At 44.2% G+C, this 17,875-nt stretch overlaps 1 protein-coding gene across 1 annotated transcript in view; it reads left to right on the top strand.

The window, feature by feature from the left end:
* The window catches only part of UBE2W (ubiquitin conjugating enzyme E2 W), a 45,374-nt gene extending 28,120 nt beyond the window's left edge, over positions 1-17,254 (top strand). Inside the window, exons 3-6 of the mRNA XM_054167306.1 lie at positions 1,146-1,248; positions 10,098-10,253; positions 10,868-10,943; positions 15,934-17,254. Coding sequence (XP_054023281.1) covers positions 1,146-1,248; positions 10,098-10,253; positions 10,868-10,943; positions 15,934-15,947 — 349 coding nt within the window. The 3' untranslated portion in view covers positions 15,948-17,254. The remainder of the gene's footprint in view (positions 1-1,145; positions 1,249-10,097; positions 10,254-10,867; positions 10,944-15,933) is intronic.
* The last annotated feature ends 621 nt before the right edge of the window (positions 17,255-17,875 follow it).

The raw sequence follows: 17,875 nt of genomic DNA, 5'->3' as shown, positions 1-17,875 counted from the left end.
ACAAAAGAAGCATTGACATTGCCCCTTATAGAATCACAGAATGGTTTGGGTTGGAAGAGACCTTAAAGATGACCTATTCCAACCCTCTGATGTGGGCAGGGACATCTTCTAATAAACCAGGTTGCTCAAGGCCCCATTTAGCCTGGCTTTGCAGGTTTGCAGTCTCCACAACTTCTCTGGGCAACCTCTTCCAGAACCTCACCATCATCATGGGGGAAGAATTTCTTCCTCATGTCTCCTGTAAATGGAGCTTCTTCCAGCCTGAAGCCATTACCCCTTGTCACTCCATGCCTTTGTCAGAAGTCCCTCCCCAGCTTTCCTTTATCCCCCTTCAGGTACTGGAAGGCTGCTCTAAGCTCTTCCCAGAGCCTTCTCTTCCTGAGGTGCTTCAGCCCTCTGATCATCTTCATAGCCTCCTCTGGACACAGTCTAGCATGTCCTTTTGTTTGGGGCTGCAGAGCTGGACCCAGGACTCCAGCTGAGGTCTCAGCAGAGCACAGCAAAGAGGCAGAATCCCCTTTTTTGTCCTGCTGTGCACGCTGCTGGGGATGCAGCCCAGGGCAGGGTTGGTTTATAGACTGCCAGCACATGTTGCTAGCTCACGCTGAGCTTCTCATCACCCAGCACTCCCAAGTCCTTCTCAGCACTGCTTCCTACCCAATCTCCATCCAGTCTGGTTTTGTGCTTGGGACTGCCCTGAATAAGGTACAAGACCTTGAACCCAGCTTTGTGGGATGCAGACTGTTTTAATGAGCTGTATTGATTTCTTTGCTAGACACGTGCAAGAAGGTGGGAGGGAATGTGCACCAGTTCTTGTTGCCTGTATTTTTTTTGTAGGAGTAGACTTTGGACCATGTCTTTAGTTTCAGCTTTGGTGTCTCACATAAACAGTCATGTCCTTGGGAGCTGCTAGGTCTGTGCTGAGCTCAAGCCATAATTCCATGTATGACTTACAGTGTGGTGTCGGTGCCTGGGTATGAAATGCCAAGCTGGTTTATCAACAAGAGGCTTAGTGATGGTTCTGATACTGATGGGGAGTTTAGGATGTAGCTGTGCTCAGTGATAGATATTGATAGCCTTGTGCTCTAGGACTCGTTACAGATGGCCAGTCCACAATACTAACAGCTTTTTCCCCTGTTCCCTAGGTGGATTGTAGATATGGAAGGTGCTCCAGGAACACTCTATGAAGGGGAGAAGTTTCAGCTTCTATTTAAGTTTAGTAGTCGATATCCTTTTGATTCACCTCAGGTAACTACTTTCTTCCTTCTTTAACAGCACCTTTAGGTTACAGCGCCATGACACATGCTGAGTGTTAACACCACCCACATACTCTGATGAGGTTTAGTTACTAATTAATTTGACTAGACAAATTGTGCAGATGCCTTTTCAGATTTACTCTGCAGCGAGATGTAGTGCTGTGACAGGTGACTTGCCTTCACAGGACATGCAAGAACAGTGTAGAATTGAGGCTGCTTTGAGGTTGATATTCAATACAGGGTCATGTTGGAAGGTCCCATTTACTGTGATGCAGAAACAGTAAATAACAAGCTGCTTCATCTCCTCTGCTCTTGCTTCCAACTTGTTTTTTTTCAAGCCTGTTTTTAAGCCTCTTGCATCTTCTCTGCTGCCATTCTTACCACAACTGAGAAATGTTTGGGATTGTCACAGACAGGTGACATCTTTAGGAGAGGCCTGTAAAGCTGCTGGTTGTCAGCCAAGTGTGAGATACTGGGTTGCTTTCATGGCAAGGTAAAGAGCTGCAGGGGCAGCCACACTACAAGGCTGCAGAATGAGCTCCATGTCCATCCACTGCCCATTGCCAGAGGCCCATGTTACAAAACAGGACCGGTAGGAGTCATGCACATCTGTCAGCCCTGCTTTTCTGGAAAGGCAGAAGAAAAGCAGAAGTGCTATGGTTTGTGTCCTGTTTCAGCTGAGAGCTACAAGAGTGGTCTCTGACAACTTTTCTTCCAGGTGATGAAGGTGAAGCTCAGAGCTATGCAAAGTACAGAAACGTGACATATTTTGGGTGCTGTGATAAAAACGAGAATGCTGACTTTTCAGTCTTAGGTTTTAAGGAACTGTGACCATTTGATGCTGTGCCTTTAAGGAAGGGGCACACTGGCTAAATGTCTATATTTTATATATTTTATATATTTATTATAATATATTTATATATTTATTTTATATATTTTGGTATTCTAAATGAATTTCATTGGCCAAGTAAGGTGGGAGGTGAGATTGTTAGACCCAGGGGAGCTAGGACTTTCTCTCAGTTTCTCTTCCTTCACTGTTTGTTTCGGCTGGACCGCTTCTGGGCTTCTGGCCAACTAAGATAAGATACTAACTCCTGTGCCAGGCCTCTCTTTCTTTCCTGCCCTGTTAACCGTCCTTATCTCTTTTCTACCTCTTTTGGGGGAGAAGGGAGGTAGGGGGGTGAAGGGGGCACAGGGGGAAGCCCCCTCTGTGGGGGGTCTGGTTTCTGGTTGAGTTTATTTGCTGTATATTCCTGTATATATTGTAAAATACCTGTATTTGTTGTGTTACATAGAATCTGTTTCCTTGCAAAATATACTCTCATTTCTCCGACTGAGTTTTAGCCACGGTTTCTTCCTCAGTGGGGGGAGGGAAGGCAGAGCCTTTCCTCTCAACCACCACACTCTTTTTTTTTTTTTTTTTTTGGCACCCAACATGGGGCCTGGTAATTAAGTAATTAAGTTGATTTATTGCTTGTCTCAGCCGGAGAAACGAAATTAAGGTGCTCTGGGTTTTAGAACATTTATTCTTCTCGGTCTGTGGCATGTTGGTCTACCGGTACTGCATCGGATTGATGTTAGACCAAATAGGTAAATATTTAATGCGTAAAATCTATTTGTGGTTTATGCATAGGATCCAGCTGTTGTATAAACACTGTTTGGGTTTTTTTCGGCTCACTAATTACGGCAATATAAAGTCTTCCACTTTGCTGATCGAGATAAGGGAGTTTAAGGCTTCAGGAGGTCAGTGAGTAACTTTAAGTGCTGGCTGGGATCCTAAGGTGATTTATTTGACGGGTGTAATCCTGCTGTTGGTGATAATTAATGTGTATCTGCTGTGGGCTCTACGCAAAGAGAAAAGGTTTCCTGACCATGTTTTGTGATTAAACAAAAACCCAGGAAACATAGGCGTCCTTCTAGGTCTGCCCCTGATTCCTCGAGTGACAATGAAGGGGGGGAATCTGTGTCAGTTAGGAAAAAAGCAAAATCTACTGGGGAATCTGCTCTAAATGCCACTATTATTGATGATTCTGGCAAGCAGCCAGGGGTGGCTCCCATTCCCAAGATGGCGACCGGTAATGAGGCAAGGTCATTTCTGTCCGCCATGACAGGACCGGAAGGGGCCCCCACGGCGGCTGGTTTAGATCAAGACCTGTCAGCTTCTATTAAGGTGGCTGTAAATTCAAACACAGCTCCAGTTAAACAAGTAGCAGTCTTAAAGACCAGAGGTGGAAAGGCCAAAGCTGATCCAGGAGCTAATGGAGGAGAAGAGCAGGAGGCTGATCCCCGTGAGGGAACCTCTGCTAGACAGGCTGATCCTGGTGAGGGAACCTCTGTTAGGAAAGGGCCTGATGGAGATGAAGAAAAGGTTTGTCTTAGAGATATAGCTGAGTTATTGAGATCATCACAGGATGGAGATGCAGCTAAGACAGCAGCTGGCAGTGGTGCTTTTCAGCTTAAAGAGGTCCTTAGGAGAGTGACAGCAGGATTATGGGGACAAAAGGTTGAGGAGGATGTGATAGATGGAGAGCAAGATGACATCACCAAATGCTCCTCCCCTAGGGAGGTAAGGTAAGGCAAGGATTACCTCAGAGCAGATGAGGAACCCATCCTATCTTGGCTTGCTCGGTGTTATGATACAGGTGCTCCAGCTCTAATAGTTGGAGACAAGTCAGCAGCTCAGCTAGGAACTCTCTCAAAGGATAATGGAATAGATAGACATCTAGCCAGGATTCTCGGTAAGGTCAATCTGTGGATACGCCTTTTCATGGCGGTTTCCCTGAGATACCCTTCCCGAGATGATCTTCCATGGAATACTAAGCCCTGGACTACCATAAATGAGGGAATTAAGCATCTGAGAGAGTTTGCTGTTGGAGAGATACTCTATGGGGACCATGATACTCTGAATCCTGACGACATTCCTGTGGCAGCTGGTCTTGCTAAAAAGCTCATCAAGCTTGCTCCTTCCAATTACGCAAATATTTTGGCAAGCAGAATTGTGGCAAGGAATTATGGAGGAGATCCTCCTACGGTTGGCCAATTCACTGATCAACTGAGACAATTGGATGATAGCATGACACATGTTTCTTTGGTGTCAGCCATTAAAACTCTGTCTAGTGAGATAAAGGATTGCATGAGAGAGCTGAAGGATGAAATCAAAGATTCCATATGCCAATTGGCACAAAGAGATAATTCCAATTCTTCCTCCAGGTGGGTGCAGGTTTCAGCTGTGAGGAATAGATGTCCTCCAAGGAGGTCATTCCAAAACAGATCAAACCAAAACAGACCACCAAGGCAATCATGTAGGACTATTTGCATAACTCTGCGTGATCAGTTTGGTGAGAACATGAACAGATGGGATGGTCAACCAACTTCTAATCTTTTCAGGAGACTGAGAGAACTGCAAAGTGGCAGAACCCAGGGTAGCAATACCAGAAGGGTAGCTGTTACTTCCACAGTTCCCCAGGACAACTATGACAGCTCCAACAGTGGCTCCAGTTCTAACACTGCACAGTGTGCTCGTTGCACCTGTGGAAATGTTCCCCATAATTAGGGGTGCCCTGCCTCCCGCCAGGGGGAGGAGAGGGATAATGGAGATAACAGAATCTGTTGGGATGTGTACATCCAGTGGCCTGGCACTTCACACTTTCAGAAGTACAGGGCCTTGGTTGACACAGGAGCTCAGTGCACCATATTGCCATCAAATTATCAGGGATCAGAGCCTATAACTATTCTGGGAGTCACTGGTGGATCTCAAGAGTTAAGTAAGGTGGAGGTTAATACAAGTCTAACTGGTAAACAGTGGAGGAAGCATACAGTTGTGACCGGACCTGATGCACCTTGTATTTTGGGAATTGATTTTCTGAGAGAAGGGCATTTCAAGGACCCTAAAGGCTACAAATGGGCTTTTGGAGTAGCATCTGTAGAAGTTGATGGACAAACATTGAAGCTGTCTGTCAGACCTGAGCTTTCTGATGAATCTGCAGTTGTGGGACAACACAAGATTCAGGACATTAAATTGCCCGTTGCTTCTCAGACTGTGCATCACAGACAATACAGAACCAACCCTGACTCTTTGTTGCCCATTCAGAATCTGATTCGTCGGTTGGAGAGTCAGAAAGTCATCGGCAAAACTCATTCACCTTTCAACAGTCCAGTGTGGCCTGTGCGAAAGCCGAATGGAGACTGGCGTCTGACAGTGGACTACCGAGCCCTGAATGAAGTAACTCCGCCTATGAGTGCAGCAGTACCAGACATGATGGAACTCCAGTACGAGCTGGAATCCAAAGAGGCCAAATGGTATGCTACCACAGACACTGCTAATGCATTTTTCTCTATTCCCATAGTAGAGGAATTTTGCTTTCAGTTTGCTTTCACCTGGAGAGGAATCCAGTACACTTTAAACAGACTGCCAATGGGCTGGATCCACAGCTCCAGCATCTGTCATGCAGTGATCCACGATGCTCTGGAGGAAGGGGGTGCTCCAGAACACATCCAGTTCATCGATGATATCATCGTCTGGGGTAAAACTGCTGAGGAAGTCTTCGAGAAAGGCAACAAAATCATGGACATTCTCCTGAACGCAGGTTTTGCCATCAAGAGAGACAAGGTGAAAGGTCCTACCACAGAGATCCAGTTTCTGGGAGTGCAGTGGCAGGATGGACGCTGACACATTCCAGTGGATGTGGTAAATAGAGTCTCTACCATGGCAAATCCCACCAACAAGCAAGAAACCCTGCGTTTCTGGGGGACAGGGGGATTTTGGAGACTACACATCCCTGGATACAGTCAGATTGTGAAACCTCTGTATGATGTGACTCGAAAGAGAAACAGTTTCCACTGGGGACCTGAACAGCAAGCAGCCTTTGACCAGATAAAGCAAGAAGTAGTTCAAGCAGTGGGTCTGGGACCTGTCCGAGATGGTCCAGACATCAAGAACATTTTGTACACGGCTGCAGGTGACAATGGTCCAACCTGGTGCTTGTGGCAAAAAGCTCCAGGTGAGACACGTGGACGACCTCTTGGCTTCTGGAGTTCAGGTTACAGAGGTACAGACGCAAATTATACTCCAAGAGAGAAAGAGATTATAGCTGCCTATGAAGGAGTGAAAGCAGCTTCTGAAGTGATTGGGACTGAATCACAACTTCTCTTAGCTCCCAGATTACCAGTTTTGAATTGGATGTTCAAAGGCAAAGGTTCCACACCACATCATGCCACAGATTCCACCTGGTCTAAGTGGATGGCTCTGATAACACAGAGAGCCCGAATGGGAAATCTTGAAAGACCTGGTCTGGTGGAGGTGATCTCAAGTTGGCCTGAAGGTACCGACTGTACTAAACCTCCAGAGGAGAGAGTAACTCGTGCTGAGGAAGCTCCTCCTTACAATGACCTTTCAGATGATGAGAAGAAATATGCTTTGTTCACAGACAGTTCCTGTCGTCTCGTCAGGAACAAGCGAAGGTGGAAGTCTGCAGTGTGGAGTCCAACACACCGAGTTGCAGAGGCGAAGGATGGAGAAGGAGAATTCAGTCAGTTTGCAAAGGTAAAAGCTGTCCAGCTAGCTCTCGACGTAGCTGAACGTGAGAGATGGCCAAAGCTTTATCTCTACACCGACTCATGGATGGTAGCCAATGCTCTATTGGGTTGGCTAAAGAACTGGAAGAATGATTGGCAGAGGAAAGGAAAACCCATCTGGGCAGCCGACCTGTGGCAAGACATTGCTGATCGAGTCGAGAGAATTCAAGTGAAGGTGAGACACATTGATGCTCACATTCCTAAGAGCAAAGCTACTGAGGAACAGCAGCACAACCATCAGGCAGATTTAGCTGCAAGAGTTTCTCAAGTAGACAAGGACTCTGAACTTGATCTCGACTGGAAACACCGAGGTGAGATATTCTTAGCTCGGTGGGCTCACGATTCATCAGGACATCAAGGCAGAGATGCAACATATCAGTGGGCTCGTGACAGATCCATAAACATTTCCATGGATGCTATCACACAAGTTATCCATGACTGTGACATTTGTGCTGCTATTAAGCAGGCAAAGCGAATTAAGCCCTTGTGGTATGGTGACAGATGGTCCAAGTACAGGTATGGTGAAGCTTGGCAGATTGACTACATCACTCTACCACGTTCTCGTTCTGGTAAGCAATACGTGCTTACTATGGTAGAGGCAAACACCGGATGGCTGGAAACTTATGCAGTTCCACATGCAACTGCACGCAACACCATTCTGGGTCTGGAGAGACAGATCCTGTGGAGACACGGAACTCCAGAGAGGATTGAGTCTATGGGAGGTGGATCTTTGAAAGACTGGGAGAAACATTTAGCACAAGCAACCTGGCTGGTGCATAGTAGAGGTTCAGTGAACCGAGCTGGACCGGCACATTCTGATCTGCTACAGATAGTAGAAGGTGATAGAGTTCCTGTTGTTAGAGAAAAGAACCTGTTAGGTAAAACTGTTTGGGTATTTTTGCCCTCAGGAGACGCTAAACCTGTCCGAGGGGTGGTTTCAGCAGAAGGTCCGGGTCACACTTACTGGGTAATGCAGGAGAATGGTGAAATTCAGTGTATTCCACTAAGAAATTTAACTTTAGCTGAAAGAGTTTAATTTCAGACTGTTGTACAGCTACATCACGCCCAGAGGAAGAATCCATGAGGAATCTACGGTGCACGAACCCTGAGAACCCTGAGAGCCCTGAGTCAACTGAGAGTCCCTGTTTCCCTGTTTCCTTTTCTTCGCTTTGTGTGCAGAGAGACAAACTGTTTTCCATTTTCTTGTTTTCTGATTTTCTTGGACTTCTGAATCATCTACATCTGAGTATAGCCAGAACGGACTATGAGCTTTACTCACAAACTGTAAATATTGTTTCCGATTGGATGGACAGTACGAACGACCATTCGAAATTGTTTAGAAGGGGTGGACTGTGACCATTTGACGCTGTGCCTTTAAGGAAGGGGCACACTGGCTAAATGTCTATAAAATATTTTGGTTTTCTAAACGAATTTCATTGGCCAAGTAAGGTGGGAGGTGAGATTGTTAGACCCAGAGGAGCTGGGACTTTCAGTTTCTCTTCCTTCGCTGTTCGTTTTGGCTGGACTGCTTCTGGGCTTCTGGCCAACTAAGATAAGATACTAACTCCTGTGCCAGGCCTCTCTTTCTTTCCTGCCCTGTTAACTGTCCTTATCTCTTTTCTACCTCTTTTGGGGGAGAAGGGAGGTAGGGGGGGTGAAGGGGGCACAGGGGGAAGCCCCCTCTGTGGGGGGGTCTGGTTTCTGGTTGAGTTTATTTGCTGTATATTCCTGTATATATTGTAAAATACCTGTGTTTGTTGTGTTACATAGAATCTGTTTCCTTGTAAAATATGCTCTCATTTCTCCGACTGGGTTTTAGCCGCGGTTTCTTCCTCAGTGGGGGGAGGGAAAGCAGAGCCTTTCCTCTCAACCACCACAGGAACAAACCTCATCAGGTTTGCAGTGAGCTACTCATAGGTGATCCACAAGAGGGTAGCCACTTTGACTTAGTTCCAAGTTGGTGCTGTTTGTACTCGTTACCCAAGCTGTGAGTGTGGCTCTGTACAATTTACTGCAAAGCAGCTAATTCGATCTGTACATGCCCACTGCCTCTTAGCTCAGAAAACAATGAAGAAGTTAAGTATTGGATATTTGCTTCTTGTAGATGGCTAGAACTTCCATTCTAAAAATGCTGCTGCAGTAATTTTATTCTGTATCCCAAACCTCTGGGTCATAATTCTCTCTCCTGCAAGTCTATTTACTGTGAATTGACAGTTTACACTTCTGCTGCTTAATCATTTGGCTGGTTTCTGCCTTTAAATGGCTGCTGTTCCTCACAGTGCATGCTTTCACTGGCCTAGTCTCCTTAATTCTGGGCTTCCTACCAGAGGAAGACATAGGTTAGGAGTGGATTATGAAGGTAAGCTCCTCAATGTTTGAGAAAAAGCCATTTCAAGGCCTAGAAAGATCATTTTGTATCCAGTTTTTCTGCTGCCTTAGGAACATCTCTGCTAATTGGCAAATGGGTTAAGCTTTCTCATTTCAGCTTCCCATAGGAGAAGGGTGTTGCTTCTTGCTTGCAGCCAGTGGTGGGGTGGGTGTGTTGTTTACATGTGCACATATTTGTACCCATCCATCTATCTACAGAACCTGGGAATCACCTGGGAGGTTTCTGGGTGTTAGTGCTAGAGATCTGCCATGCTATTGCATGAAAGTGACAGTGGTTATGTTGGAGAGAGAGCTCAGGAGGGAAGTGGTGCTAGGAAGGTCTCACTTTTACTCCCATTTCTGCTGGGCTCAAGCCAACTGTGTTGGACAATAAACTTTGTGTGAGAGCAGCACTTGTCAAAGCTGCTTTTGTGACCATTTAATAGGAGTTGCAGTTCTAAATGCTGTTCCATATCTCCTAGATGGGAACATATTTGGGATGTACAAGTCCTGTATTTTACAATTCTGAGGATTGATGCCGGAACCTGACTGAATTGTGGAGAACTGAATTTCTATTTGTCCAGGGTTATGCAGTTCCTCACTTGTCAGTTCTGTTGTGTTCCCTGCTGGATGATGATGTGGCTTTTGAAACGGTTGGAAACCAGTGTTCTGGCCTGACAGCTGTATTCAATAGGGCAGGAAAGTCTGAGGCTGTGAGGTACAGAAAAATCAGTTTGATGGCATTATCCTGTTGTCTTGGCATTTTTCTCTATGCTGTATAAATATTCATAGGGAAAAAAACCCTCCATGTAATCATTTATTCAACTTCATCTTCACAAGCTATTTATCATTAAAAATGCGGATAACAAATGAAAGTATGTTCTTTTTTTCCTTTTTTAGGTCATCTTTACTGGAGACAATATTCCTGTTCACCCCCATGTTTATAGCAATGGTCATATCTGTTTATCCATCCTAACAGAAGACTGGTCCCCCGCACTCTCGGTGCAATCTGTTTGTCTTAGCATTATTAGCATGCTTTCCAGCTGCAAAGAAAAGGTATGGGCTTTTATAGCACAACTGAAAACTAATAGCTTTCTGCTTTCCAAAGTGAAGGTTTCATTTTTCAGACTCTACAACAGACAAAACTACTCTTATCTGCATTTCACCTACTGACCAAATCCTAAGACAGATCTGCAAAGTAACCAGTGCAGGAAGTACTTGGTCACTGTTTTCACGCTAACCTGCTTACCTGTCATCACTGGGAAAGAGGATTAAATGGAACCCTTCCAGCTGTAGGAACTCTGAAGTTCAGTCATGCTTTTGGGCAGATCTTTGTGAACGGATTCTGTCCAAAAGGCAGTGCAGAGTGACTCCTGGAGTGTCTTTACCAGCTCTTCCTATCTTTGCTGGCTTTTTAAATGTTTTAATTGATTGAGTTCTCTCTCCCTCTCTCTGTCTCCAAGCTGTTTGGTATTTTTGCTTACTGGGGTATCTCCAGTCAGAGTTGCTGCCTGGAGCCTTAAGAAAATTTGCCTGCCAAAGGCCCAGCCCTGCCTGTTAACTCATTTTCATTGCACTCACCTGGCAGCCTTGCCTAAGCTTACGAAATAGCTCCTGAGCGACTATCTGAGGATCATTTGATGATCTGTAGGTATTCTCTTCTATTGCAGAAGCGACCTCCAGATAACTCATTTTATGTAAGAACATGTAACAAGAATCCAAAGAAAACAAAATGGTGGTATCATGGTAAGTATTTAATGGGGAGCAGGAATGCTCAAGTTGTTTTTTTTCAGGCTGAAGGCAATTAAAGTGTAGTAAGGTAGGATAAATGTATTCAAAGCCTTAAACACACTTTTTTTAATTCCAAAAAGTTACAAAAGTCCTCTTTCTAAGATACTCTGCCTTGATTTTGATTTTTTTTTTTTTTATATGCCATATGGCAATCTAATCAACACAGGTGTATTTCCATAGAATGGTTCGGGTTGGAAGGGACCTTAAAGATCATCTAGTTCCAGCCCCTCTGCCATGGGCAGGGACACCTTCCACTAGACCAGGTTGCTCAAGGCTTCATCTAACCTGGCCTTGAACACCCCCAGGGAGGTGGCATCCACAACCTCCCTGAGCAACATATTCCAGTGTCTCACCAGCCTCACTGGAAAGAATTTCTTCCTAATGTCCAGTTTAAAATGTTGGTTACACTGTAAGAGCTTTCACAGCACCAAAAGATGTGGACAGCTTTATGTTTTAATAGCTTTCCACTGCTAATCAGAATCTCCGGTACGAGACAGTTGACTTCAGAGACTTCAAAGCTCTGAAGAGCTCAGTCAATAGTAGAGGCAGGAAATTCTGCACAGAGGTGGTTAAAAAAAAACAGCAGAACCTCCAGTTCTGCAATGGCTGCAGTGCTGGTGTCATGGTGTTTTGGTTTTGGGGTTTTGTGGTTTGTTTGCTTTTCTTTTCAGGTGTTCTCCACCTAGCTCTACACTGTGTGGTTTCTTTCTTCTGCTTCAACGTTTGTCATCCTCTTCCTGGAGCTGGAGTGGGCTGCATGTGCTTATCGTCTCTACTCCATTGCTGAGGGAAGAGAGAAGGAGGGGGAGTAGATACGCTTTGCTTTCCCTCTCTTCTCTCTTGTTGGCCAGGTCTTCCTGGGCTTTTCCTAGGGAACTGCTGTGCAAAGGGTGGTTATGGGAAGCCTGTGTATTTTGGGAGGGAATGTGTTAGAGCAGATAACACTGTTTGCTAGAGCAGGGCAGGAAGAGTTACCCCCGCACTGCCTTTCACTGTAGGCTCCATCATAAGACATCTTCTGTTTTCACTGCCTCCCCACCACAGGACATGTTCTGTCCCTTGTGTGAAATGAGAGCAGGCATTTTGAGACAGTGGAAGTTGATGCCTGGAGAGGCAGATGCCAAAGCCTTCCTTCACCCTTAGATTCTTAAAAGCCCATGGATGCTTTCCCAGGGAAAACTGGAGAGTTTGCTAATCCTCAGTGAGAACCATGGGGCTTTCCTAGGTGGCAGTGAGCAGAATGGAACACTGCTCCTCCCAACACTGTCATGTCAGTTCTGGAGCAAGGTTAGTTCAGCTGCAGTTAGAGGAGTGCTGTGTGTCATGGGATTAAGAGGTATTTAAGAAACTCAGGACTGTTGATGCTGTGATTGTACATGGTGGTGTCTGAAAAACAGACTCCTGGAGTAATCCTCCTGTTGCCCACAAGGCTGAACTTTAATCTTCACCAGATTGTTCCACAGTCACTTACTCTTCCTTTTTCACACATGTGTTTGGTGCTTCTTTAGTTCTAGTTTTTCTTCCTCTTTTAGTGGCAATTTTGGGAGAGTTTTTATGAACTTTTTATTTTTCACATGCCAGTTAAAGAGAAACTGTCCCGTTTTTTGGCTCTGTCTACTTGGAATTTGTGCTAGCCTTGTTTTGATTTAGGATTGAAGTCAAATCAAGGAGAACAGCCTGCAGATACTACTTTGATTTCTTCTTACTTAGGAAATTCAAGTTGAGTTAAACATCAAACGAGTGTCATAGAACTGTAGAATGCTAGGGGTTGGAAGGGATCTCCAGAGATAGAGTCCAAGCCCCCTGCAAAGCAGGATCACCTGGGGCAGGTCACACAGGAACACATCCATGCCAGTTTGGAAGACCTCCAGAGGAGGAGGCTCCACAACCTTTCTGGGCAGCCTGCTCCAGGGCTTCTGTCACTCTCACGGTAAAGAAGTTTTTTCTTATGTTGAGAAGGAATTTTTTGTGATTGAGTTTAGGTCCAGTGCCCCTTGTCCTATCAGTGGGTACCACTGAAAAGAGACTGGTTGTATCCTCCTGACAGCCACCCCTCAGATAGTTGTAGACATTGGTAAGGTCCCCTCTCAGCCTTCTCTTCTCTGGACTAAACAGCCCCAGATTGCCTAGTCTTTCCTCATAAGAGATGCTCCAGTCCCTTAACCGTCCTTGTAGCTCTCTGTTGAACTCTCTCTAGGAGTTCCCTGTCCCTCTTGAGGAGCCCGGGACTGTACACAGTATGCTAGATGCAGTGTAAACTAGGGCTAAGTTGAGGTGGAGGAAAAGAACTCTGAAAGTTGCTCTGTAGTCATGGCTCAAAGCCCACCAAGCTGCTTAGAGTCCACTGAACTCTACAGCAACTTTGCAGTGGTTGTGTTCTGGAAGTTCAGAAAACTTTACCCCTCTCCAGATTCAGAGCAACACAGCAACCATTCTGAGGCCATGTAAAGCAAGACAGTTCATGTCTTGTAACTCCTTGGGCACTTCTCCCCATTGTTAAATTCTTACATGAAAAATTAAACCTATTTGATGGCCAAAGGACAAAAATGTTGATGCTAAAGGGATTTTCCTTCAAGTTACGTGTGTCCTTCTCCCAGTTAAAGGTAATGCTGTTTCTCTTTTATGGACACAAGACTGCTAAGACATGGCCTTTAAATTTTCTGTGTTTATTTTGTCAGTGTGAAGAAATGGTAAGTTGCATAAACGTGGGAAGTGCAGCTGCCTGCTAAGTTTAACCACCTCTCTGTCTGAAAAAGAGCTGGCTGCAGCGTTAGGTACTCCTGAAAAGATTGACAAGGCCTTGGAGAAGGTGATTCTGTCCTGTTCCTTTTCTGCTCCTGATTCAGCTCAAGTGTCACATGCTTAGTCTTGTGGTTCAAGCATTGTGGGCTGGGTAAACTAGGGAGAAAGCCTAATCCCAGCCAAGAAAGAAAACCAGTTGTCCAACTGTATCCAGTGGGTGAAATAAAGGCCAGTGATAATAGCAGATGATGTGGAGGGAGCTGCAGAGTGGTTCTGCCCCTTCCCTTGCCAGTCAGCCATTGGACTGACCTATCTTAAATGTGGAGTCCAGGTGTTTTGAAGGGAAAGGAGAAGGCTGCTTTTGCACGAATATGTGGTTGGTTTTGGTTTGTTTGGTGGTTGGTTTTTTTTCCCAGTAGGTACCTGGAATTTATTTAACTATGAGCAAAATTGTGTATGGTTAAGAGTAAAGCAAACCAATATGAACATGGAGGGATAAAGTGGCACTTTGAAACATTCTGACTCTTAAATGTCTGTCTGTGCATTTAGCTTATTGGAGTTCTTAATCTCATTTCATAGAGTCACAGAATTATTTTGGGTGGAAAAGACCTTTAAGATCATTGAGTCCAACCAATATCTAACTCTACAAAGTCTGCATCTAAACCATGTCCCCCAGCACCACATCTCTGCCTCTTTGAAATACCTCCAAGGATGGGGATTCAGCCACCTCCCTGGGCAGCCTGTTCCAGTATTTAAGAGCCCTTTCAGTAGAGAAGTCTCTTCTCATATCCAACCTAAACCTGCCCTGGTGCAACTTGAGGCCATTTCTTCTCATCCTATCACTTGTTACTAGGGACAAGAGACCAACACCTGTCTAGCTCAGCCTCCTTTTCTCCAGACTGAACAAAGCAACTTATTCCATCAGTGAAGTTACAGAGCCTGGCATGCTACAAACTCATGTCCTCACAAGCGCTGTTCCAAAACTCCTGATGTTTGACAACGAAAAATATTTCTGATCACCTGTCCTACCCAACTTCTGCTTCAGCTGTGCTTTGAATTCCATGTTGCATTTCAGTCTGAAGAGTTGATTGTGTTGTGTTAGGCAGAAGAGGTTCTCCCAGATGGAGTTCCTGGCCAGCCAGGCTGAAATCGTTTCCATAAAGCTGTTGGCTGGCCTCAGTGGTGTCAGGAATTAGATTTGGGGGCGGGGGGAAGTGTTTTCTCTCTGGTATTTGGCCTAATCTTCTGGTGCAGCTTAAATACCCCTTGTATCTCTGACATTCTTGTCCAGTCTTTTTCACATGAACAGAACCCTGCTGTCAAAGTGAAGAAGGTTTTCACAGATGTCGTAGTACTGACAGCATTGGGAAGCGTTTTCAGATGTCTGATGGCATCATGTTCTCCAGTGAGAAGGTAGAATTGTTCACTGCTGCTTTACAAAAGAAGCAGTCCAGATACCTCATGTGAGGGTTCAATTTGCAGACGTGTGAGATTTCAAGTGTGTGCATTACAAATAACCAGACACTAAGTTTACTTTGTGCTAACAGGCTTTGTAGTTAGTGTTTGCAGGTGCAGATACACTGCAGGGTGGGTTGATGAGTAGTTACTGTCAGTAGTAACATTAATTGGTACAGAACACACTGCTTTGTGCTATGTTCTGTCCAGTCACAGTATCCAAAATGTGGCAAATGTCATTTACTTGCAAGTTCAAGATGTGAAGGTTATAGTAACCTGTTATTTTTGCCTAGTTCTGTGTTGATTCCCCAGAGATAAAAGAATATACAAAGGTAGGTGATTAAGGACACAGCAGGAGAAGCTCACACCATTGGCTTTTATCTCTGCAGATGTCTTGTACAAGGGTTTCTTGATTTGATCTCTGGTGTGGACCTTCAGGGGGGCAAAACACTTGATCTTCCTTGTTCCTCATGGGTGGCTTTCTAAATACTGAGTATGGAGACTGCTGTCTTTTTAATGGAGTGTTTGCTAATACAGACAGGCTCAAAGGTGGATGTGTGTTTTGGAAGCTGTGCGTTTGATCTTCTCTTCTCTTCGAGTCATGACTGCAGAACAGCCCAGAACTCCTCAGTGTGTTGCCACTGCATGTCCCTATCTATGCTAGAACTAGGCTGCATACAGCACCTTGCTGCTTTGGACCTGGGAATGTTTATATGCTCTCCATAAATGTTTTTCTTTTATTTTAAAGATGACACATGTTGATGGCACCGTTTTGTGATCCTCGTAGCAGAAGATAGTCCTACTGAGAAAATGAGCACTTTGATCATTCAGTCTTTGAACTTTAACCTTTGACTGGAAGGCAATAAAGACTACTTCCTTTTGACTGCATTTACTAGTGTGCATTCTGGGCGCATGTTGATCTCTGGTTCGGTCCATGCAACTGACATGCTTTTATTAGTCATACAGTATTAATGCAGGTGTCCAGAAATGTCAGAATAATTCCATTATTTTTTTGTTATGTTAAGCTTTTGGAAGAATTCCAGGTCTTCATAGATATTGTGCAATAACACTGAGCTCCTTGGCGGTTTTGGTGCAGCCATTGCCGGCAATGGACATTGTACCAGGGAAAGAGATTTTACTCTATTATTGTTATGGTTTTGTTTTCTTTTTTGCTCCTGCCACAAAGAAAAAAGAAAAAAAAAAAATGAGGCATGACAGAGCTTGTGAAAATTCTGGATATACTTGGATTGCAAGCAAGGGATCTACCGGTACCTTAAGAGCCACCCAATCCTTTTCTGTTTGGATTCTATGCACTTTGATCACAGAGCTAAGCAGCATGAGTGACCGTACTTGGCTGGAGGACTGGAAGAGGAGCGTTGCATATTTATTGCATTTTAACCTGCTGTCGCAGTGGGTGGACACGGAAGGTTTTTCACCGTGGCACTGGCAGAGAGGTACAATCTTATCCCTATGGTGAAATAAAAACTACTTTTTGTATATAGTTATTCATATCTCTGAAGCAAAGGTATGAGTAAACTTAGGGTCTTAGAGTGTTTTAATTGAGAATTTATTTTGGAGATAGAAGAGGATGGCAGTGACAGAACTGAACTTTCTGTGGCCCATAATTGGGCTTGGAATTTGTACTTTCCAGCTTTTTTCAAATAGATTGCACACTGTTCTTTCCTGCTAGTCATCAGCATGAGCCCTGCTGCCCACACCGGCATTTTGTTCGTTTCTGTGTTGGAGAGCAGTTCATGTAACATCTTTTGGTTCGCATTTGCTGTTTCTTTTGTTGTTGTATGTTATGTTTGAATGTCACAAACCAATATTTTAATTGAAAAGCTTTGTCAGAAGATATTTTCATGTAAATTATTTCTTTATCTTGTAAGCATCTTGTCTTTTAATTCTGTACTATAAAAAAAAAATACATTTTTGACAGAGGCTTAATGTTTTGACAAAAAAGTGTGGACCTTCTTATTTAAGTTTAGACTAAAGTATATTTTCTTAACTTGCTTGTCCCATGCATCCATACCAATTTCTTTTCCAGACTTTTACTTCACCAAAAAGGGGAAGAATTTTCTGTGGAGCAACCTTTATTGAAGCAGAAGTCGTTCTCCCCGCTCTGTAACATTTTGATACTGCAGTTAGGTTGTCTTTTTAGGAAGCACTTTTATAGACTTAATACCTTTACACACATGCAAAAATTTCTATAACTTTTTTTTACTGTCGCCTTATTGTTGCACTCAAAAAAAAAAAATCAACTAATGCAGGAATGTATAAATCAACTACTTGACTTTAAAATAAACACACACAAAAAGCCAAAACCCTTCCAGCCCCAACCCAGAATGAGTAACTACAATAACAAACAGAAAATTGGCTAGGAACACAGATTTTATTTGATTTTTTTTCGTACTGCTGTATGATAACTGACAGGTTTTATAGCTCTGTACATACTTCTCTGTTACCTAACATTTAAATCATTTTAAACCGGTATAGATGCTCAACTCAGGGTGGAGAGAGTTCAGGTGGCTTTGCTTCAGAGAAGTCTTTTGTAGAGCAGCTGAGTTGCAGATACTGCCAGTGAAGTGAGGCTACAATAATAGACTTCAGGAACTGATGTTTTTTTTTTTTACTGTATTGAAAATATCTCTTGGCCTTTTAAAAATGCAATGGGAAAGATCTGGCTTTGG

The sequence above is a fragment of the Dryobates pubescens genome, chromosome 14 (genome assembly GCF_014839835.1).
Source record: "Dryobates pubescens isolate bDryPub1 chromosome 14, bDryPub1.pri, whole genome shotgun sequence".
Lineage (NCBI taxonomy): Eukaryota > Metazoa > Chordata > Aves > Piciformes > Picidae > Dryobates > Dryobates pubescens.
The sequence above is the reverse complement of the archived record's forward strand: the minus strand, read 5'-3'. Positions and strand labels throughout refer to the sequence as shown.